This window comes from Mirounga angustirostris, unplaced genomic scaffold (genome assembly GCF_029215605.1).
Source record: "Mirounga angustirostris isolate CCGP_5_RB_7025 unplaced genomic scaffold, mMirAng1.0.hap1 SCAF_7, whole genome shotgun sequence".
In the NCBI taxonomy this organism is placed as follows: domain Eukaryota; kingdom Metazoa; phylum Chordata; class Mammalia; order Carnivora; family Phocidae; genus Mirounga; species Mirounga angustirostris.
In genome coordinates, this window is record NW_026991715.1 from 35,716,420 (window position 1) to 35,739,682 (window position 23,263).

Sequence of the window (23,263 nt, forward strand, 5' to 3'; positions counted from 1 at the left end):
CTGTTTGGGGGGATAACTTTAATTCCTAGATCCCTGTTTCTGGGTTTTGATGGCTTTTTGAAAAATTGTCTTTCCTTATGGTCTGGTGAATGGCTTGGTAGCAAAATAAGATTGTTTGAAAAAGAAGACAGAGGGATACAGCTTCAGCTGTGAACATGTTCTTTTTTCCCAAATTGTCATTGAAAATTGGGGAATCACTTTTAACCATTTTATGTGTGTGTGTATATCCAGAGTCAGCGAAGACTGTTTCTGGATTGTCAATGAGGCTGCTTAATCTTAAAATAAAAGTAATTTAAAAATTGTCTTATAATCAGAGCAGAGTTCCTGCTATTCTGTCTCCAAGGCAACTGATCACATTTTAAAAAACTGTATGGCGTGTAACACATATTCTTAAAGTGAGCAGAAAGAAGTCATAGAATAGCACCTCCTTTCTTATCCAGACTCGTGACTGAACTTAGGTTTTAGTGCCCATATTTTGTTCGAACCATATGGTTCATGAGCTTTCATTTTGCACATTTTATAGAAGAACTAAAGTTAAAGAATAAGTTGAATATAAGAAATGGAAATTAAAATAATTACACAGTATACACCTAAGAAGAGTGGCTCCATGATTGAATAGGAATTCAGTGGAGAATTTTTTAGTAGTAGCCATTCAGAAGCTCCTCCGTTCATGGACTAGTTGTTATTTGATAGAGGTTATTTTATTTTAGGCTTTTGCACATTATGTTGATGATATAGCGGAAGTAGGAAAGAAAGCTTCATCATGAAGTTTTGTGAAAGAAATGGGAGGTTTCTCTTTCTTTATGATTTTAAAAAACACAGCAAGTGGTTAGTTAGTCTCAGGCTTGTTTGTTCATTTGAACGTTTCATCCTTTTTTCCTTAGGTACAAAATCTTCACCCTGCAATTTTAACAAAGACAATAGGGCTTGTAAAGTCTTAATTTTGAAGCATGAGTTATGAGGTAATTTTAAGGTGGTGTAATTTTGGGTAGAGTATTTTTGTCTCTGAGTAAAATGAAAACTTGGGATAACCCCCTGAATGCCCTATGAAATACCTGAGTTTGTGGAAGGTTGGCATATCAAGAAACTATATGATAGAACAAAGAGTTTTTTTGTTTTTTAAAGATTTTATTTATTTACTTGACAGAGACACAGCGAGAGAGGGAACACAAGCGGGGGGAGTGGGAGAGGGAGAAGCAGGCTTCTCGCGGAGCAGGGAGCCCGATGTGGGGCTCGATCCCAGGACCCTGGGATCATGACCCGAGCTGAAGGCAGGCGCTTAATGACTGAGCCACCCAGGCGCTCCAGAATAAAGAGTTTTATACTTAGCTTAATTTCATGAAGGCCTTTATTTTTTTTTTAACAAGTGGGCCAAGATTTGCCCTACATTGACATGAACCTCATGTGTCCTTTTGGTGAGAGCGAGAGAGCCAAGCGTCCCTGTACAGACTGCCAGTTCATCGTGCTTAAAATTATAGTTTGAAGAGGCTGCATCTCTTGATTTAAATAAAAGTTTTGAGTCTAGAACATACAGATGAAAATAAGCTACTGAATAACTTTTAAAGTCAAAATGGAAGTTTTTGACTTTTTAAGCTTGTGACTGAACTGACTTAAGGGCCTGCTTTTGTCATTTGAATTGCATCTTGTCCCATTCATTTTTTTAAGTAAACATTTTTAGACGTTTCAGATTTACAGAAAAATTGCAGAGGTAGTACAGCGTTCCCATATATTCCATGTTTCCATTGTGTTACTGGCATCTTAGTATAGTACATTTGTCACAATAATGAACATTATTAGTAATAAAAGTCCATACTTGATTCAGATTTCCTTAGTGTTTTCCTGTTGACCTTGAGCTGTTCCCGGGTTCCATCCAGAATACCACATATTACATTTAGTCATCTTGTTTCTTCGGCTCCTCTTGGCTGGCACAGTTGTGCCATCCACTTTTATTGGTAGTATGACTTAAACATCCACTGGATTTTGATGTACCTGGATTGGTCAGGACCTGAAAACCTTTTCTTAGAGACTGATGACCTAATCCTAGCAGGCTCAGCAAATCATTGAATTTTTTTTTTTTTTATGTCTCTTTGTGGCTTTAAATCCGTTATTTCTAAGGACACTTCACTGGCTTTGTATGGAGTTTTAGTCCATGTACCAGTTATGGTCGTTTTCCTACTCAGCTTCATGAGGAAATCATCAAACTGGATAAGTTTGTTGTTGTTGTTTTTTAAAAGATTGTATTTTTAAGTAATGTCTACACCCAGCGTGGGGCTCAAACTCACAACCCTGAGGTCAAGAGTTGCAGGCTCTACTGACTGAGCCAGCTAGGTGCCCCTAAACTGGATAAGTTGATTAGACTTGTGGATCATCTGGACCCACAGGTCTCTGCCCTGGTGTGAGAGGATAAGCTTGCAATCTCAGCTAAATACTGATCCAGTGAGTGAGCATCAAGTGGACACATCTTTTGCTGTTGAGAGGAGAGGAGATAGATAATGAAGAAAACACTTGGCGGCCCCTTTGCTAGACATATAGCAATCTCAGCAAGATCTTTTTTTTTTTTTTTTTAGTTTATTTAAGTAATCTCTGCACCCAACGTTGGGCTCAAACTCGTGACCCCAAGATCAAGAGCCACTCGCTCTTCCAACTGAGCCAACGAGGCACCCCAGCAAGGTCATTTTTTAGTAGTAAAGGTTCTAGTTTACATTAGAAATCCCTTAATATACTTAATTTTTATTTATTTATTTGTTTAGGTTAAGAAAAAAAGTAGAGTTAATTAGACGGGATAATCATAACACCATTCATTCACCAACAATTTGGAAGGAAAGTTTGGAGATCCCATCGAGTATTAACTTTGTCATAAGTATGACCTGCAGGTGGCAGCCATTCTCATGTTATAAAAATGCAGTAAATAAGACCGTAGTATTTTGTTACAGAAACAGGTTTATTTTGGGGATTTTAATTTTCCTCTTCGTGTTCCATTATCATCTGCTATACACCCTTGTAACTGGAATGGCATCTACTGATACCAGCAAGGCAGGAACAGCAGTATTAACCAAAAATGTAAGGCCACTTAAAACTATACTTGAACCATAGTTGGCATTCAGTTGTTACATAGAAAGTGTCAGTCCTGTTAGTAGCTCTTGTCTTCATCCACTGAAGGAAACAAATTAAGTTCTGTCTGATGCCCCTAAGTATGACGGATGTGGTACCCTCTGACACTGGTAAGAATAGCCAAATGGTCTGCTCCCTGAACTTTGGCTCAATAAAAACATTTGCTGGCAAACCAGGCTGAGGCTTTGTGGTCAGAGAGCTGGCTTTGAGGATGTTCTCACCACTGTTAGTGATAATTATCAACTTGGAGCATTCACAACCTAGCCTTCCCGTAAATACTCAGGTCGGCTAAAGGTTTACCACTCCCAAGGATTCGCATACTTTTCGGAGCCAGAGGGCACTTTGGAGAGGATAGGGCACATTGAAAACGTAGTGAGATTCTGATGCCAAAGTTGTAAATACAAAGTCAGCACAGTTACTTCTTTTCTTTGCTTGGCTCTTTTTCCCCCCCTTCATTGAATCAACAAACTAAACTAATATTAATGCAACGTCACTGTGTAGGAATTTAAGATGATTGTGTGTCTTACTGTCACTCCCATTCCATTTCTTGCAGCCTGTTTTGTTTCCTAGTATTCATTCACTTAACAAATATTTATTGCACACCTCATGATGGGCCTTACTGTTTTTCTAGGTGCTAAGAATGTAGCAGTGAATAAAACAAACATAAATCTCTCCCCTTATGCAACTTAAATCCTGATGGAAGGAGAGAGACACTAAGGAAATGATATGGATTATCACAAGTGAAGAGTGCTATGGAGAGAAGTTGGGAGAGGCAATAGGAGTTAGGTGAGGCAGAGTGATGGTGGAATTTTCAAGAGTGTAGAAGATTTCATCAAGATAGCACTTGGACAAAGGCTTGGCAGTACCATGTGGGCACCTGGGAGAAGAGAGTCTGGATAGAGAGAGCAGCAAGGGGAAGGGCCCTTGGAGTGAGAGCATGTTGGAGGACTCCGGGCATAGCATGGCGGCCAGTAAGAGCTGAAGTGGACTCAGGAAGAGAGTATTAAGAGGTGAGATAGGAGAGAATAGCGAGAGGTGAGATGGTGGAGGCAGACTACTTGAACTTGGGCTTCTAATCTGAGATGGGAGCCTTTCGAGGGCTTTGAGCCATAAGTGTGATAGGGTCTTAGGTTTTAGGAGTGTGAGCAAGGGTAGAAACAGACCAGTTAGAAAACTACTGCAGTGGGCGCCTGGGTGGCTCAGTTGGTTGAGCGACTGCCTTCGGCTCGGGTCATGATCCTGGAGTCCCGGGATCGAGTCCCGCATCAGGCTCCCTGCTCGGCGGGGAGCCTGCTTCTCCCTCTGACCCTCCCCCCTCTCATGTGCTCTCTGTCTCTCTCATTCTCTCTGTCTCAAATAAATAAATAAAATCTTTAAAAAAAAAAAGAAAACTACTGCAGTAACTCAGGTGATAGGTGCAGGTGGCTTGGAGCACTGTGCCAGCATGTGGAATCCTGGTAAGTGGTCAGATTCTGTACTTAACTTGAAGGTAAAACTTCAAGGATTCACCGATAGATTGCATGTATAATACGAGAAAGTGAGGTATCGGAGTTGATTTCTAGCTCTTTTTGTCTCTGTAGTTGAGATGGGAAAAGCTACAGGTGGCAGAGATTTGCTGGTCAAGATCAGGAATTTATTTGTGGCTAGATGAGTTTGAGATGCCTGGCAAGGATCTCAATGGAGAGAGATGTTGAGTAGGCAGTTGGGTACTGTAGTCTGGAACTGAAGGGAGTCTCGGCCTGAAGATGGAAATAGGGGAGTCAGTGCAACAGATGGCATGTGAAGCCATGAGACTGGATGAAATTACCAAGAGAGTGAGTTGTATGGAAAGAAGAGGTCCAAAGACTGAGTCTTGGAGCGCCCCCAGATGCCACGAGTTCAGGGTGATGTGAAGGACCCAACAGAGACAGCGAGCGGCCAGTAAGGTAAGAAAATCTGAGCGTGATGTCCTGGAAGTCGTGTCAAGTGTGAAGGAAGGAGTGGTCAGCTGCAAATAGGTCAAGTAACAGGAGCTCTGTGCATTGACTTAGTGATCGGTGTGGCCATTGGTGACTTCGACAAGTGTCAAAGTGACAAGGGAGATGAAAATCTGGAGTGTGTTTGGGAAAGAATGGGGTATCCTCACAATAAGAAAAAAATGCTAAGCAAACTGAAAATCAACTTTTCTTTGATCCATCAAAGAATGGAGATCACAGGGAAACCACCACAAAAACTAAAGAAAAAAGAAAATACAGATCACTTCACTGAAAGGAGAAGCTGCTGGAGCCAGTTATCAGGATTGAAGCAAATTACTGGGGACTGAATGTGGACTCGCTTGAGAATTTAAAACTCCTGGGAGTTACCCTAAGGGGACCCCACACTTTGGTGGGTTTTACCTCCAGAAGTTTCCTTAGGTTCTCAATGTGAAGATGGCAGAAAAATCCCCTCCTGCAAGGTGGAGGGGGAAAGTAGCCATTTCAAAATACACCCAGAGCCGGAGCGTTGGTGGTATAGTGGTTAGCATAGCTGCCTTCCAAAATACACCCAGACTTTCTGTTTCCATGGCAGAAGGCCGTGCTCAGGGAAAACTGCTTTGCCTGAGTCTTCCCTGACCTTGGAGAAGAGCAGCTAGATGGCTTAAGCCCCCTCTATCTAGCCTTCCTGTCTCACATAAGAAAAAAAACGCTAAGACTTTTCTGAAGGTTTTGGCCCAGAGACTCCATCTCACTAAAAAAGACAGAATAATTCTCAAAAGATACAGAATAATTTTCCCTAATACCATACCATCAGTAGGGCTCCAGTATTACAACAGTGGATTATAGCTTTTGAGAAAGCTACAAGACACACACTCTTTTTTTTTTTTTTAATTTATTTATCTCAGAATGGGAGACAGACAGCATGAGAGGGCGAGGATCAGAGGGAGAAGCAGACTCCCCGCTGAGCAGGGAGCCCGAAAAATTATCTGTGGGGATTTTTTTTTTTTTAATTTTGATTTATTTGACAGAGAGAGCCAGCGAGAGAGGGAACACAAGCAAGGGGAGTGGGAGAGGGAGAAGCAGGCTTCCCACGGAGCAGGGAGCCCTGATGCGGGGCTCGATCCCAGGACTCTGGGATCGTGACCTGAGCCGAAGGCAGACGCTTAACGACTGCGCCACCCAGGCGCCCCGACACACACTCTATTTCAAGAAGGAGTTTCTAGGGAAACCCAAACACAGAAAGGGAAGACAAAAACAAGGACACCGAAGGAAATCGAAACCTCTGACAGCAGATTGAACACAGCCTAGCTGCTAGTCGTGTAAACATAAAACCTCACACTCAAGGCCCATTGACCTCAGTTCCTGTTACCCAATATATATCATGTCCAGCCTCCAATAAAAAGTATACAAGGATGCTAAGCAAAAAAAGTCTGATAAAGCAAGCATCAGAACCAGACTCAGATATGGCAGAGATTTAGAGTTATCAGACTAGGAATTTAAAGTAACAATGATTAGTATGCTGAGGTCTCTGATGGAAAAAGTGGACAATGTATAAGAACAGATGGGTAATATATATAAAAGATGGAAACTCTAAGAATCAAAAAGAAATGCTAAAAACAAAAACAAGAGAATCAAATACCTTTGAGGGGCTCATCAGTAGTCTCAAAACACCTAAGGAAGGACTCAGCTTGAAGATATGTCAAGAAAAATGTTCCAAACTGAAATTTGAAGAGAAAAAAGGAATAATGTTTTTTAAAACATATGGAATATCCAAGAACCGTGAGACAGTTACAAAGGTATAACATATGGGAATACCAGAAAGGGGGGGGGCAGAGAGGAGGGCCCCAGTAGAGGTAACTCCAGAGGCTTTGCAATAAAGGGGATCAGAGAATGAGGCTATTATAGGAGGGGGCAACCGGGGTAGAGTTTTGTTTTTAGGGGCGCCTGGGTGGCTCTGTCTGTTAAGCATCCGACTCGATTTAGGCTTAGGTCATGATCTCAGGATCATGAGATCGAGCCGTGTTGGGCTCTGTGCTGGGTGTGGAGCCTGCTTAAGGTTCTCTCCCTCTCTGCCCCCACCCCTCAGGCTCATGCATGCTCGCTCTCTTTAAAAAAAAAAAAGTTTTGTTTTTAAGGCTTGTTTTGTATGCTGATAGGAGTGATCCAGGAAAGCAGGACATTTTGATGCTGCAGGAGGGCGAGGGTCTTGCTGGAACAATGCCCTCAAGGATGCAAGAGGAGGTGGGATCTAGCCCACAAGTGGAGGGACTGGACAAGGAGCAAAGTATGAGAGGAGGGCTGGCAGGTGGGTGTGTGTGAGATGGTGAAGCTTGTGGAAGGTCTTTCCTGATCACTTCCATTTTCAAGGTCATAGCTGAGAGACAAGCTGGGGGAAAAGCGGGTGGAGGCTTGAGGCCTTATGAATTAGTCTCAGAAGAGACTGAACAAACTGGAGGAATATAAGGTGGTTGCCAGCTGGTGTTAAGACCTCCCTTAAAGCCCAAATTACTATGTTCTATTTATCATTATTACATGACTCAATATTTTGTCACAATATAATTTGTTGGAAACGTATCCCTGCTTCACTAGCATCTCATCACAGTAAGGATTGGGGTTCCCAGGAATGAGGCATCAAAATTGCATGGTTAGATCTCCTTAGTAGGCCAAGTGGCTACTCTGTTATCATATAATATGCTATTATTTCCCCTGGTTATTGTGTATGGTCATTACTCTCGGGGGGAGCGGCTATCAGGCATATAGTTGAACAAATTTAACAGGTGCCTTCTAGATCTCAAGGCACCAAGAGGGATGAGATAGCACAGTATTTAAAGTCCGCCTTGGGGTGCCTGGGTGGCTCAGTTGTTAAGCATCTGCCTTCAGCTCAAGTCATGATCCCAAGGTCCTGGGATCCAGCCCCATGTCAGGCTCCCTGCTCAGCAGGAAGCCTGCTTCTCCCTCTCACTCCCCCTGCTTGTGTTCCTCTCTTGTGGTCTCTCTGTCAAATAAATAAATAAAAATATTTAAAAAATAAAAAATAAAGTCCGCCTTCATGACGCTTACATTTTGTGGGGAACAAAATACACATCAGGTAGTAAAAGAACAGGATGAGGGGGTAGGGACTCTGCATTGCTACTTGATATTGAAGGGTCAGGGAAGATCTCTGATAAATGACATTGAAGCAGAGACCTAAAGGAAGGAAGGGAGTAAGCCTTTGATATATGTGGGGGAAATAGTGGGCCAGGCCCTTGTATCTATCTCTACTTTCTAAGCAGATTAAGTAGAAGAGGTGACACCCATTTATGTTGACATGCGGCCGCTTTTTACGAAATGCAATAAAACATTAAACACATCCACTCCTCTCTTGCTGAAATACAATACCATTTATACTTAATAATACCTTTTTCCTCTTTGAGTAGCAGATTTGGGGTTTTACAGATTCAACTTGTTCCACTTAGCTGTATTTAATATTTCCTTACTGATCACGTTGTCGCAGCCTGGCCAGTGGGAGCCCCATTAAACTGGCTGCTTTGTGCTCTCAAACGGCCTCAAGCCTTTTTTTTTTTTTAAGATTTTATTTATTTGACAGAAAGAGACACAGCGAGAGAGGGAACACAAGCAGGGGGAATGGGAGAGGGAGAAGCAGGCCTCCTGAGGAGCAGGGAGCCCGATGTGGGGCTCGACCCCAGGACCCTGGGATCATGACCTGAGCCGAAGGCAGGCGCTTAACGACTGAGCCCCCCAGGCACCCCTGCCCCAAGCCTCTTTTAAAGCATCCTTGTTTTTTGGCAACAATGTATTCCAGGCCCGCTGTGATCCCCGCCCCAAAATATAATTAGCCCTTTTCCACAGAGCCCTGAGTCGAACCAGAGGCCCAATCTGGCACAGGAGTGTGCATCCCACTTGATAGGCATTAGAACCGGTTATGGCAGGATGACACTGCTCTTGGCCCACCAGGGAAACGGCCTGGGAAAGAAATCTTTTTTAAGGTCCTGAGTTCGCACAGGCATGTCCAGAGTAGCCATCCTGACTAAATTCTTTTTCATTTCATTCTAATATAATTTTTTTCTAGAACATACCTACTTAAAATGTAATCCCTTCTTTACCAGATAAACAAAATGTGGTATATCCTTCATCTAAAACTAATGATGTAATGTATGGGGATTAACATAAGAATAAAAAAAAAAAATGTGGTATATCCGTACCACAGAATACTGTTTAGCAATAAAAAGGGACTACTGATACGTGTTAAATGGATTAACATTATGCATCAAAAACATGCTCTGTGAAAGAAGCCAAACCCGCAAGATGCCATGCCATAGGATTCCACTGATAAGAAATATCCAGAAAAGGTAAATTGTAGAGACAAAGCAGATCTGTGGTCACCTGGGCTGGGGTAGGAATAGGGAGCTCTTGGGAGGATAGAAATGGATGTGGTAGGAAATTGCACAGCTCCATAGACTAAATAAAAATCACTGAGTTTATATTTAAAATAGGTGACTTTTATGGGCACATAAATTATATCTTAATACAACTGATAAAAAATTAAACCCTTCTGCCAACTTCTACTTGTACCTCAATTGGTTATATTGACTCAAGATGTTCCATTATATTTACTTTTCTAACAAAAAACCCACCTAAACCTATTTTCCATACCCTGCAGTTTTTATATCCCTCCTGCTCACAAGTCTCCTTATTCTTTGTAGAAGCTATATCCTTGTTTGGATCCCAGGTACAGCCGGAACCTCACAATTTATTGCTCATCTGCTCATTGCCACCATTTTCCACAGGTGCTTCATTTTTACAAACTATTTTCTTTTCCCCCTGATGACTGAAGAGGTCACCAGTTGCCACGATTATGCCGTCCTTTAGAGCCGTTGTGAGGAGTGAGTGTGAAGTGTTGCTCACCAGCTGTTCCCAAAATATGTAAATATCAACCCAGACCACCCTCTGACCTCTGGGGGTGCAAGTCCACAAAGACGTATTTTATTTGAAAATACTGGATTTAATAGAAAATATCACATTGTAAACAAGTCCACTGATCCGTTAGCCTAAGACAGAACGACAGCACAATCACGTAGAAAAGCTCAAGACCAAACACTGGGACCAGACACAGCATTTGAAGAGAGGCCTGAGCCAGTCTCTGAAGGATCTTTCCCAGAAAGAGAGGAAGCAGCAGCTTCAAACAGGCACAGCAATAGGGAGGCGACGGCAGCATCCACTGCACGAAGGCTTAAGAGTCAAAGGCAGAGCAGTAAACTCACTTTGTGAATAAGGGGGAAAGACAAAGGGGCAAAGGGTTGTATTTCCTGATGTTCTGGGAACGGCAGAGCGCGCCACAGGAACCTGAGCGGGTTGGAAGGGCAGGGTATTTTAAGTGGGGAAAGGCTATTACTAGGCAAGTTTAGAAGCATTTGGTATGTTGTCTTGGCGCACTCAGGGAAGGAGAACGTGTCACTCGTGTTGTGACTGAACTTAGGCCCGACTGAGCTGTTGCCTTGGCCTCCATCTCCTTAGCTGAACACACTGACATTGTGGCAGGATCTGTCGCCCCAGTGAGACCTTGGAACAAAAACATGGGGCTCTGGTGGGAAGAGGGTTTCCGCCTTCCTCCAGGTGCCAGAGGATCCCGGAGGGAGGGGAGTTTGATGTGGTTGGGCCCCTTGAGACTCTGAGTTTATCAGCAAAAGCCTTCTCTTTAGCCCTAGCCACCCAGATCCTCCTCCCCCAAGGAGTCCTCCGAGTTCATGGAAAGGCCAACTGTGAGAGCAGAAAAAAAAAACAACTAGGGAAAGAAAGTAAGGAATCATTTTCTTTTCATGGCACTTGTAACTGAACAGAAGGTTAAGAGTTTGTCCCTTAATCTGGAACAGTGACTCCCAAATGAGAGGCAGGCCTACTCAAGAGGGGCTTTCAAAGAGGTTTGGGCCAATATACAGGGGCCCCCACTACCCCCAATTGAGAATCAGCGTATGTAATGATAGAAATTCCTGACGGGAGTGTGTTACACATGAGGACAGTGCCAGAGGCAGAACAAAAGCTAAAAAACCCTAATCCGTGTAGGGCAGACATCAAAATTATGGAGTACGTTTTTCAGAGACTTTTTTTCTGATTAAAGTAGTTACAGAACAAGTCCTTCTCCCTGTAGCTAAACTCTCATGACTAAGCTCCATGCTGCATAGCCAAGAACAATAGGTATACCCATTTATCTGGAGTAACCCTTCTGGATTAAAGAAATACAATTCTGTCCTCATAAAGGCAATTTCCAGAATTGCTCTGCCTGTCCTAAAGAGGTACTCGATGCTAGGATGAGCACAGGCTAATCACCATATGGCTTCTCAGAAGACTGGTTTTTCTCTGTTTCCTTCTCTTTGATGCTGTACAAGGGGTCCACCAACTTGTTATGAACAAGCATTAAACCTGTGAAAAATTAAAAACAAAGGTAGTTAGGGCGCCTGGGTGGTTCAGTTGGTTAAGCGACTGCCTTCGGCTCAGGTCATGGTCCCAGGGTCCTGGGATCGAGTCCCACATCGGGCTCCCTGCTTGGCAGGAGGCCTGCTTCTCCCTCTCCCACTCCCCCGCTTGTGTTCCTGCTCTCGCTGTCTCTGTCTCTGTCAAATAAATAAATAAAATCTTTAAAAAAATAAAAAAAATAAAAAAAAAAGAAGAAGAAGAAATAAAAACAAAGGTAGTTAATGCAAGTAGAGGCAGAGTTCCACGATTATGAACAGTAACATCCAGGAGCTCTCAAATTTTGGCCTAGTACTGAAAAGCATCACCTTTTCTCTGTAGCTCCAAATGGCCAAAACACTAAGAGTAGGGAAAGAATTTATTATTCCCAATGAATGCTAGAATCCATGGCCCTTTTGTAAATTCACTCTTTAGAGGTGTTGGCTATTGAAAGGTTAATCTTTTCACCAAAGAATAAATTCCTAATTTGCCTGCTTAGTAAATGAGGGTTTTCCCCTAAGTTTGCCCAAAGCAGCATGTCCTTATTTATTTATTTATAAGATTTTATTTGACACAGAGAGAGCCAGAGAGAGCACAAGCAGGGGGAACGGAGCGTCAGAGGGAGAGGCAGGCTTCCCACTGAGCAGGGAGCCTGACGTGGGGCTCGATCCCAGGACTCTGGGATCATGACCTGAGCTGAAGGCAGACACCTAACTGCCCAAGCCACCCAGGTGCCCCCCAGTGTGTCCTTCTTAAAGTAGAAGAGAAAAAGATCCTCATGAGAGTTCAGCACCCCACCTAGAGGGAAGGCTTGGATGAGTCCTGGAAAGATAAAAAAAAAACCCAACCCTGAGCTTCAATAGCCCTGCCAAGAGATCACCACATAGCCCTCAGACTATTTTTCATTTGTCTTCTTGCCTCCGTAGAACAAACAGGCCTCCAGAAATAGACCCTTGCAGTCATGGGTGGAAGAGCAATGACTGTGTGTTCTGGGACCGTAAGGTGTGGCTTTTATTAACATCAGAGTTGTCTATGAAAATGGCCAGAGCCAGAACACGAGAACCGCTCCTCACACCCGGCATACCCCAAACTCCCCGCCCCCTCCCCTCACCTTTGAAATACTTGACGGTTTTCACTTTCAGCTCCAGGGTGGCGTCCTCGTCGCACACAAATACTGTGCGGGGATGCTGCTGGAAGGCGGATACGGTCCACATGTGGCTCACTCCCTCCTCAATGGCCTTGTACAGAGCAAATGCCTTGTGCGCACCTGTGATGAGGATCATCACCTGGGGATCAGAAAACAAGCCTGTGATGGAGAATGAGCAGTGGAGCCCGGAGTCCAGAATCCTGAGTTCTGGCCCAGTCACCCCCACTGGCTGCAAGCACTTGTCTTCAGTTGACCATTTTAAGTTGTGAGCCTGCAGCACACCGTGCTCCCTGCTCCCTGCTCCCTCCCTTACTGCCCAGAGAACCTGAGGCTGGGAGCATCACCATCCCCGAGTTCTGTGATGAGGAAATGCGCTCCAGGGGATTAAGGAGCTTGCCCCAGGGCATTTCTGACCCGGAGTCCATGCTCTAGCCCACCCTGTGATGGTGCCTCCTGGTACCTTGGATGACCGCTACGAACACATAGGCCAGACAAAGGCCCATGCCTCTAATCCCAGCAGTTGGGACAGAGTCCCAGGGGGTCCTAGGCTGGGTGAGTTTCCACAAGTGCAGTCTGAAGAAGAGGGGTTCCAATATGCACCATCTCAAGGGGCCATGGAAGTGATGGTCATGGTTGTGTGTGTGGCCGCTGAGGTTCCATCCCCACAAAGGCAGCCCCTTAACCCGGTCACTCTCAATGCCAAGTATTAGACTGACTAATAGGACTTGGGGTGATGTTTTATGTTCAAACAAAACAAAGGCACAGACTCCCTCAAGAGTTAAAATATCAAGAACATAAATGCCGGAAAGTGATTGTAAAGGAACTCTGCTCTCTAGATTTCACTGTAATTCGATGTACCATGGAGTTGTGAACAGGATTTACTGTTTCTCTCTTAAAAGAGGAGACATCAGAGGCATAGTGAGAATGCAACTCTTTCTGTTCAGGACCCAGAACTCCTGATTTCCAGACCCAGATCCTTTCCCAGATTATAATACCCTCCCATGACAGGGAGAGCCCTCACACCCTAGTGCTTCCATGCTGTCCGGCCAAACACAGCAGGGTGACCCCCAGAGATCACCCAAGAGAAAGCTGGTGACCTCCCGCATTTCACAAAAGTTCTCCTGAAATAGGGAGCTTTTTTCACTATGTAGATGTTTGTTTACAGATCTGGGCAAAGAAACTTGAAGCTACAATGTCAGTAACTGCTTCCCACTGAATATACCCCTGAAAGGAAGAGAAAATGCTTTTAAAATTCTAATGAAAGACAGTAAAGAAACTGGAACCACAAAAAATTAAAATGAGACCCAACTTTCTAGGGAAAAACACACTCAACTGCGTTTAGACACTTATATTTAAATGACACTTCTCCACGTTTACGAGTCCCCGAGCCCAAGGCCATAACCACAAATATCCTGGGGTAGCAGGGTCCCTTCAAACAGCGACCTCCACCAACTGCAGGGAACCAGCAGTCCCTCTCAGCACCTGGGCAAATGCAAATTCCCATTCGGACGTGAGTAGTGCGGGGCTCCTCTGCCTTGAGAAGCTCCAAAGGGGTGCGTAAGCAGAGGCCGGGGAGCCTGCAGCCTCCCGTGTAGCCAGTGTGGAAAGGGTGCCGCTGAGAATAGCCCAGTGGTTGCCTCCAAAGAGGAAGGAGGACCAGTGAGAGGATCAGCTGGGATTTTAGCCGTATTTAAATTTTTTTTTTTTAATTTTATTTATTTATTTGAGAGCGAGAATGAGAGAGAGCATGAGAGGGGGGAGGGTCAGAGGGAGAAGCAGACTCCCCGCCGAGCAGGGAGCCCGATGCGGGACTCGATCCCGGGACCCCAGGATCATGACCCGAGCCGAAGGCAGTCGCTTAACCGACTGAGCCACCCAGGCGCCCTAGCCGTATTTATAATGCCTTCATTTTTAGTAAGTGTTGTCGGTGGTACCTGTATAGTTAATGACAGAAAGACAAGTCCAACCCCCCAAGGAAGGCCTGGGGAGCCCATGTGCCCTTACCTCTCTAGCATCCATGAGAGTGCCCACACCCACCGTCAGGGCCATGGTGGGCACCTTGGTGAGATCACCATCGAAGAACCTAGCATTGGCCAGGATGGTGTCCATGGCCAGAGTCTTCACACGGGTCCTGGACACCAGACTGGAGCCCGGCTCATTGAAGGCAATGTGTCCATCAGGGCCGATGCCTGCCCGGGAGAAACAGCCAGGGCAGCCCTGTCAGTCCCAGGGATCCAAGATTTCAGGAACGGACGACCTATCCTTCCCCACCTGGGGTGTGTAAAATCCTTGAACTCACAGCTCTTTTCTCACTCACCCGGGGCAGGTGCGCTTTAAGTGTAAGATCCTCCCCTCTCCCCACCTCCTGGCCATTTCTGTTTGAGGCACACACACGACCTGGTCACCTTGCGACCACCCTCGGAAAGCTGAGTAAGCAGTACTCCAAAGAGCTTCTGCTTCCCTAGCGCATCGAAGGGTAACTTCTCCTGCCGGTGGTCAGGGCTCCTGCCGCTGGGAAGTCACGGCAAATAAAAAAACGGACTGGACGTGGGTTGCAAAGTTTACAAAATCTTTGACCAGGAGTCCTCTTAGCCTCTTCCTCCTACCTTGAAGTAAAGAAGAGTTCAGTCTAGAGCAGTAAAAGCTTAACACTCCCGTGAGTGGCTCCAGAGATGGCAAAAGATGGAAACGTAAGGGAGCAGCCCAGGGGAGGGACGGAGCACCAACTGAGAAGGGGACACCCTGGGTTCCTGCTTTCTTGCCACTGCCCCGGCTGACCTGGGGCAAGTCACAAAACTTCTCTGGGGTTCACATGGCTATCTATATAGTGTGCAGGGGCTGAGTGCAGAATCTTCTCGAACCATAGGAGTCTTTGGTTTTAACTGTTTCGGTAAGTCCCGTGGACTGATCCATATAAAACCTCAGGACTAGGGAACAGAATCTTCGAGTCCAAATCCAAACATCTCACTTGACCAACAAGGCACAGGAGCGCAGAGCGAGGAGATGTCCGAGATCACACGGTCACTGAGCAGCACAGCCAGGGCGGGGAGTGAGGGCTCCTATCTATGTCTTCCCTGCCTCCTCAGGGGAATAAATGGTTCCTGCTATTACCAGTGCAGTGAGGAAGCTGCTGGGAGGCAGGCACGCGTCCTGTCCCCCCTCCATGTGTTCTCAGCACCCTGGGCCTGCCCTGGACACGTGCCGCAGTGTCAAGCTCACCTCCGACGAACAGCTCAATCCCCCCTGCGGCTTTGATCTTCGCTTCAAAGGCGTCACACTCAGCCTGCAGGTCAGGCGCATTCCCATCCAGAATGTGGGTGTTTTCTGGGAGGATGTCAATGTGCTTGAAGAAGTTGTTCCACATGAACGAGTGGTAGCTCTCCGGGTGGTCTCGAGGAAGGCCTGTGGGACCATGGCGACACTCGGTCATGCGCAGGCTGAGCCAGAGCCCTCCTCCCAAGGCGGATGCCAGGATGCCCTCAGACCTCCACAGATGGGGAACGCCCATCAGGGGGCCTTGGGCACCAGGCCGCGATCAGCCACGACTGGCTGGGGTGGTATCCCCGTGTCCACCCACCACCACCACCTGTGACGGCAGGACTGGCCCAGAGCGACTGCACCCTGGGAGCCTGAGAAATCCCCTCATTCTCATCTCCTTTTCACGAGGGAGTAATTATAGGCGGGAGGCCAGGGTCACTCTGGCCTTCTGGAGGAGGCCTGCAACCTGCGCGTAGGGCTTGGCCCATCCGGGACAGGAAGCAAGCATACCCCTTGCCCGTGCCTCCCACCCCACCATTCACCCCCAGTTATACCCCTCTCAGCCTGAACCCCAGCTTGAACACCAGCTGGTTGGAGAGAATTCTCTCAGGGCTTCCGCAAAATGATTTTTAGCCAAGAAGAAAAAGTTTCAAGTGGATGTGTAACTAAACATGAAGAATGTTTAATGTCAGCCTTAAAAAGGAATGAAATCCTGACACATACCACAACATGGACTAACCTTGAGGACATTTTGTTGAGTGAAATAAGCCAGTCACAGAAAGACAAATAACTCTCTGATTCCACTTAAATGAAGTATCTAGAGTAGTGAAATTCACAGAAGCAGTAAAACAATGATTGCTAGGGGTTGGGAGAGCGGGCAATGGGTAGCTGGTGTTGAATGAGTAGAGAGTTTCAGTTTTGCGAGATGAAAAGAGTTCTGGAGATTGGTTACACGACACTGTGAATATCCTTAACGCTGCTAAACTCTACATATAAAAACGGTTGGATGGTAAATCTTATGTCTATTTTACCACAACTGAAAACAAGAATGTTTGAAGTGTAGCCTTACAAAATGATGGTGGGGGTGGGGGTAGGCGGGGGTGACAGAAGACCAAGGTACAGCTTTTCAGCACTGGAAGGGACACCAGTCTCTGCTCCTCTCCCAGTGTGCCTGGCAGAAAGGCGAGCTGGAGGATGAGCACTGGAGGGAGAGACCAGACACAGACACAGAGGGATGAGCCCATCTGCAATTACTGGTCACAGAAAGAAACGGCATGGAGTTGGGGAGGAGGCAGAGGAGAAGGAGATACTCTAACATTTAAAATGGCTGCTCTGGGCGCCTGGGTGGCTCAGTTGGTTGGGCGACTGCCTTCGGCTCAGGTCATGATCCTGGAGTCCCGGGATCGAGTCCCGCATCGGGCTCCCTGCTCGGCGGGGAGTCTGCTTCTCCCTCTGACCCTCCTCCCTCTCATGCTCTCTGTCTCTCATTCTCTCTGTCTCAAATAAATAAATAAAAAAAATCTAAAAATAAAATAAAATAAAATGGCTGCTCTGTGTAAGAGGCTTCCATATCTGTTCGATCACTTAATGCTTACAACCTGAGGTCAGCCTTCAGAGCACCGTTTTACAGCTGAGTACACCAAGGCCTGGGAGAGAAAGCTTTCGCTAATGGAGCTTTATCACCAAACCTCACTGGTTCCCAGAGACATCCCTATTCCCGTCCCGGGCTACGCCTGAACGGGGAGGAGCAGGACTCTCCTGGAATCAGGGAGGACCTGGAAAGAGACAGACTCACCCACATACTCATCCATGTTGAAGGTCTTCACGTATCTGAAGGACAGGTCTCCATTCTTGCAGTACTCAATGAGCTTCTTGTAGCAGCCAATTGGGGTGCTCCCTGTGAGAGAGGCCACAGCCATGAACACCCTTCAGCTCCCAGCTCCTGAGGACACCCAGGGATGAGGGCTGCTCAACAGGGAGAACCAGGGAGAACAGATCTGAAGCCCTCCCCCGGTGCGCCAGTCCTAACCGCCATCCCATCAGTGCTTCCGAAGGCTACGTCCCCACCAGAGCGTGAGCTCCAGGAGGCCAGGGCTGCGTCTGTCTTGTCTGCCGCTGAATCCCAGTGGTCAGCACGCCACTGACTGGCACGACCGGAATCAGTAACCGAGTAAACATCACACCTAACGTCCTGATGTGTTCGGTGAGCAACTAGTATGTCCCCCACATGATGGGGACACAGAGAAGGCCCAGACATGCAGCCGCTCGGAACGAGCTCACTGGCTGGGACTGGGACAGGAAGCAGCGATGTCAGCTGTGACCAGCCCAAGTCTGTGGGCTCAGGAAGACTTCCCCGAGGAGCAGCAAACTCCTGCGAATTGAGTCTCATTAAAAAGTCAAGGTCAGGGATGCCTGGGTGGCTCAGTCATTAAGCGTCTGCCTTCAGCTCAGGTCATGATCTCAGGGTCTTAGGATCGAGTCCCACATCAGGCTCCCTGCTCAGTGGGGAGCCTGCTTCTCCCTCTCCCTCTGCTTGTGCTCTCTCTGTCAAATAAATAAAATCTTTAAAAAAAAAAAAAAAGTCAAGGTCATAGAGCACATAAAAAAGGCAGGAGGACCTCTGTAGATTAAAGAACTAAATATGCGTGAAGTCTGGATACTGGATTATTGGGGGGAAAAAACTATACAAGGTAAATGTGGACAATGAGGAAAAAAACGTTACTAGTGTCTGCGTAACAGACGGTATTATGGAATGATTTTTTTAATAGGTATGATAACAGTATCGTAGTTAGTCAGGTAAGAGAACGTCTGTACTCTGAGGAGACAGATGCCAAAAGATATAGAGGTCAATCGTCAGGAGGTTTGGGACTTACTTTCAAGTGGCTCATAAAAAAAAAAATGTGTGTGTGTTTGTGTGTAGACAGAGAACACGAGCCAGAAGAGATGAAGGGTAAATGTGGCAAATATTAACAATGGGCGAGCCTAGGAGAATGGTACTGTACTAGTCTTTCAGCTTTTGCGAATATTTGAAATTTTTTAAAATAAGAGGATGGAAAGAAAAAAGCCCCACCCAAATCAGATCACTCTTTTCACAACCTACTAATGCCTTCTTATTTCACTGAGTCATAACCAGTCCTAACAAAGGCTCCCTGTAACTCCGCCCGGGGTTCCCACCCTCACCCGTACTCATCCCGCTCCTCACCTGCTCCTCCTTCAGGTTCCTGCACAACTCTCACCTCTTTTGGCCTCTACTCAGATGTCGCCTTCTCGGAAGAACCTTCCCTGCCACCCCATCCGACACTGCGGGCCCCCTCCTCTGCCTAGACATTCCCTATCCCCCCTTCCCTGCCTCATTTTTCTCCTTCGCTCATCACCACCTAACATACTCTATTTTGTCAAGTAACTTGCTTATTGTCTCTCCTACTACCATTTAAACTTCAGGAGGCAGGAGTTTATGTCTTTTTTGTTTGTCGTCGTATCCCCAGCACCTAGAAGAGCTCGGCATATGGTGGGCATTCACTAAATACCTGCTGAATCAAAGTTCCCCCCGACCCATCACCAGTCTGTCCCTGTGCCAGGGCCTCAGCCGTGCCTGAGCCCCACAGCTTCCCTGGCCTTCCCCTGAGCTTCGTCATGTCATGTCCCCTTTCCAGACTTCGAGCTTTCCCTTCAATTCTGTGAGCTCCCCGTTATCTAGCCAATACAATCCTTTTCTGCGTAACTTAGCCATAGCTGGTTTCTTTGGTTTCCACCCAGAACCCCTGACTGGCATTTCACCTAACAGAAGGCATGTTCCAAGGAACCCAAATGGAAATGCTGTGCTCGTTCAGGAATGGCAGTCAGGAGGGGGCCAGGTCTTGGAGGGCCCTGAAGGCCACACTGAGGAGCTGGGACCTGATCGTGCAGGTGATGGGGCGTCAGGGAGGGATGTCAGCAGAAGCAGAGACTCTGACCTAGAGAAGCTCCACGGTTAGCAAACAGGATGTTAGTGCAGCCCCTCCAGGGCCCGAGACATTGGTGGTTTTGCAGATACGTGCAGCTATGCTCCCACAAACGTCTAGTGCAGAGGCCCACAAACTTCAGCCCACAGGCCAAATCTGGCCTGCGGCCTGTGTTTATACAGCTCATCAGTTAAGAATGGTTTTTACACTTTTTATGTTTATAAATATCAAGAGTATGACTTTGTGACATGCGAGAATTATACGAGTTCAGACCTGAGCATCCACCAGGCTCTATCAGTAGACGGCCAGGCGCATTCATTTATGTGTGTCCCCAACGGACTTTGAGCTACATGGACAGTTAAGTAGTTGCGACAGAGGCCCTATGGCCAGGGAAGTGTAAAATATTAACTATGTGACCATTTACAGAAAAAGTTTGAAGGCCCCTGCTCTAGTGGATGGGACACTGGGGCAAATCCACCCAAACTCGGAGAGAAAGAATCAGGACCATATGCCTTGAGGAGCTGGGGTCAAAATAGATATCCTCCCATAAAGGCAATAAGCTGATTTTTCTAGAAGAAACTGAGGCTGTTTTTCAAGTAGGTCCTGTGTCTAATTAAACCTTAGAGAAAATGCTTTGAGTAGACTATCAATTCTGCCAAGGATGGTACTCAGCTAGTTGCACTCAAGAGATGCACAGAAGTTAATTAATTACATAAAATGTATGCCTGAAGGCATTAGGACTTAATTCTGTTACGGACTCCGAGACTCCGAGACAGCCTGTTGTGGTCAGGGCTGACTTAGAATGGAGCTGAAAAATCAAGTTCTTCCTGCCTAACCGAGATCCCTTCTACTCCAGAACTCTTCAGGAGCAGGCAGGACCTAAACCAAACCATAGTGGCAGCTGGGTCCTCTTGTTTTGCGTTTCCAGGAAGCAGGGCTGTTCACTCATAGCACCAGCACCCCAGACCCCTCCTTGTAAGTCCCCTGGCTCAGTGAGCCCAGGTACCTGGCCCCTTAAAAATCCTAATGCTCACTCACTCCCCCACAATCCATGGCACCCTCTCCATCCCCCAACGCACCAGTGGGAAGTCCCAGGGTGAAGTACTTGTCTGGCCCCGGGTTAAACTGGATGATGCGATTCCTGATGTACTTGGCTGCCCACTCGCTGGCCTGAGAATAATGGTCCAGGATGATGAGCTTCATCTTGTCCTGTAGGCGGCAGGTGACAAAAGGAATCAGTGGTAAGGGACAGGGAGAAAGGGATGCAGGTGGCTGGGGAGAGGGGAGAAGCCCTTCTCACCCAGCAACAACCTCTCCCCAGGGTGTCCGAGCAAGGAAGAGGAAGACCCCAACTTTCGGTTCACAGAGGAATTAATAGGCTGGGCCAAGCGCCTCCACCACCCACCAGGAGGCGCTGCTGTGAGACAGACCGGGGTTTTCTACTCTCAGTTCCTCCATTTACCAACCGCAGGACCTTGGTCAAAGGACTCAAGTTCTCCCAGCCGGTTTCTTCTTACGTGAAAATGGGGACCTACCCGACAAATTTCACGATGGTGAATATTAAATGAGGGCATCTAAACCACACACTATTCAATATGCTGGCTGTTATCTTGTAGCTCGACCAGCCCCCTTTCCCCACTTCTCTGCCCCCACGCACTGGATAGTCTGTACCCACGGCCTCTTCCTCAATAGAGGGGTCATGGGATTATATGGGCCACTATAGCAGGTGAGAGCCATGGAGTTTGCCTGGAGACGTGTGTTCCCCTGTAGAGGGGTGCTCCCGTCGGCCTTGCTTTGTGGACCCTCAGTTTCCCCTACAGCACAAGGGGTCAATGTAATCGCCCCGCACTGCGATCACTCAGGGTGGGAGGCGGGGATGGCTGTCCCGGCCAGCCGAAGGATACGGGAGTGTCTGCCCGACGCCGATCGCGATCCCATCGCCCCTCCGGCCCTGCACCGGGAAGGGGGGTCCCGGCAGCTCGCTGGGCTCCCGGCTCCTGGGGAACCCGAGGCTGGGGCAGCGCCTGGACCCCCGCCCACGCCCACCCGCGAGGAGGGTCCCCGCCAGCCCGGCTCCCCACTTACTCGGACACCTCCCGCGGCGCCTGCAGCAACTGCACCGGCGGCCCCGCCCCGCGCGGGTCACGTGGCCCCGGGTCACGCGGAGCCGCTCTCCGCCCGAGGGGCTGACTCTGCGGGGCCCGCTGCGGGGCCCTGGCCGCCCGCGGACTCTGCCCTGCCTGGGGCCAGCCCCCCTCTCCTCTCGGCTCCGGGAGCAGCTGTGGGAGGCGAGGCTTGGAGGCCGGTTTTGTGCGGCCCGGAGGCTTGGGGGCTCCAGGTGGCCCGAGGAATGCAGTGCCCAGGCCCCGGGCGGGGGGGGGGGGTGCTGGGGCCAGGTTTTTAGTGCTGGGGGGAGGACGGGGGGAGGAAGAGCAAAATCGCTTCCTTAGAGCCTCAGGGATTGGGCCTGGCTCTGTCTTCCATTTAACTTTTTTAGGTGTCATTTTTTTTTTACGTAGATATTACAGCTTTTTTGCTTTAAATATAATTAGATTTTTCTTTCTTTCTTTTTTTAATCTTAATCTTCACAGCAGTCTATATTAGAGAAAGAGGGAGGTCCCTGGTCTCCCCAGCTCCCCATCCCAAGATAACATTGCTGAGAGTTTAGGCTACATTTCCAAAATCTTTTTCCTTGAATATATTTTACATTTTACAGAAATGGGAACACACCACACATGATGTCCACAGGGAGCTAGGTGGCCGTATTCCACAGGTGCCATGATTGGGCTCACCCCTGCCCTGGGGCCCAGCTGCAGCTCCAGCCCAGCTCGATAGAGGTGGTGTTGGGCTGGTGAGGCCCTGATGAGATGGGGCTGTGGGGTTAATACCTCTACAATTCTAAGGACTTGTTCTTTGGCCTCAGTGTTGGTTTAGTTGTTAAAACAACAACAACAACAACAAAAAACACACACAGAAAGACCATGCAGTCAGAAACCTCATCTCAGCTTGAGCACTGTAGTTGTTTCACAACCCCAATCTCCAAACACATCAGATAACGGGGCCTGGTCTCCAGCAGCTGCATTCCCATCGTTCCAGGAAGAGTGACTTCATGTGACTTTAATTGGGCCTGTCGCCCCCATTATGCTTTCTGTAGGGAATCAGTTCCAGGTCTCTCTTAAGCCTGGCAGCTCTGGAATCAGAGAGCTAGGGGACAAATCAGGAAAATTTGGTTTAGTCAATCCCTGGTTTTTGAGTGAGTGACTCAAGCAAATGACTCAACTTCTCCAGGTCTGAATTTTCTCTTCTAAAACATGGGGACCGAATGGGGATACGTAATCCTGATCTCAGGTATCTATTGTGAGTACTGGATGGAACAGTAGCATAGCCTGGCATTCATGGCCAGC

The 23,263-nt window shown here is 47.3% G+C and overlaps 1 protein-coding gene across 6 annotated transcripts; it reads right to left on the bottom strand.

The window, feature by feature from the left end:
* Window positions 1-761: 761 nt before the first annotated feature.
* On the bottom strand, window positions 762-22,097 carry GNPDA1 (glucosamine-6-phosphate deaminase 1). Of its 6 annotated transcripts, none has more exons than XM_045894337.3 (9): window positions 21,945-22,097; window positions 20,939-21,068; window positions 17,714-17,815; window positions 15,880-16,062; window positions 14,665-14,849; window positions 12,625-12,799; window positions 11,391-11,483; window positions 6,706-6,784; window positions 762-900 (listed from the first exon to the last, which is right to left on the bottom strand). In XM_045894337.3, the coding sequence occupies exons 2-8, from the start codon at window positions 21,060-21,062 to the stop codon at window positions 6,750-6,752; spliced, it is 897 nt and encodes a 298-aa protein (XP_045750293.1). In that variant the 5' UTR covers window positions 21,063-21,068; window positions 21,945-22,097; the 3' UTR covers window positions 762-900; window positions 6,706-6,749. The 6 variants fall into 6 exon arrangements, with proteins under 6 accessions (XP_045750293.1, XP_064452146.1, XP_064452149.1 ...); XM_064596076.1 differs by lacking the exon at window positions 21,945-22,097 and adding an exon at window positions 21,395-21,899; XM_064596077.1 differs by lacking the exons at window positions 762-900; window positions 21,945-22,097 and adding exons at window positions 2,328-2,467; window positions 21,395-21,899.
* Between the last annotated feature and the right edge of the window lie 1,166 nt (window positions 22,098-23,263).

Bases quoted from the DNA above. Each gene is read 5' to 3' on its own strand.
- GNPDA1 (XM_064596076.1), bottom strand. From the start codon at position 21,433: ATGCCCTCATTTAATATTCACCATCGTGAAATTTGTCGG. The intron at 21,069-21,394 runs GTAGGTCCCCAT...TGCCGCCTACAG, and splicing joins ACCATCGTGAAATTTGTCGG to GACAAGATGAAGCTCATCAT. The intron at 17,816-20,938 runs GTGCGTTGGGGG...CCTCTCTCACAG, and splicing joins CACCCTGGGACTTCCCACTG to GGAGCACCCCAATTGGCTGC.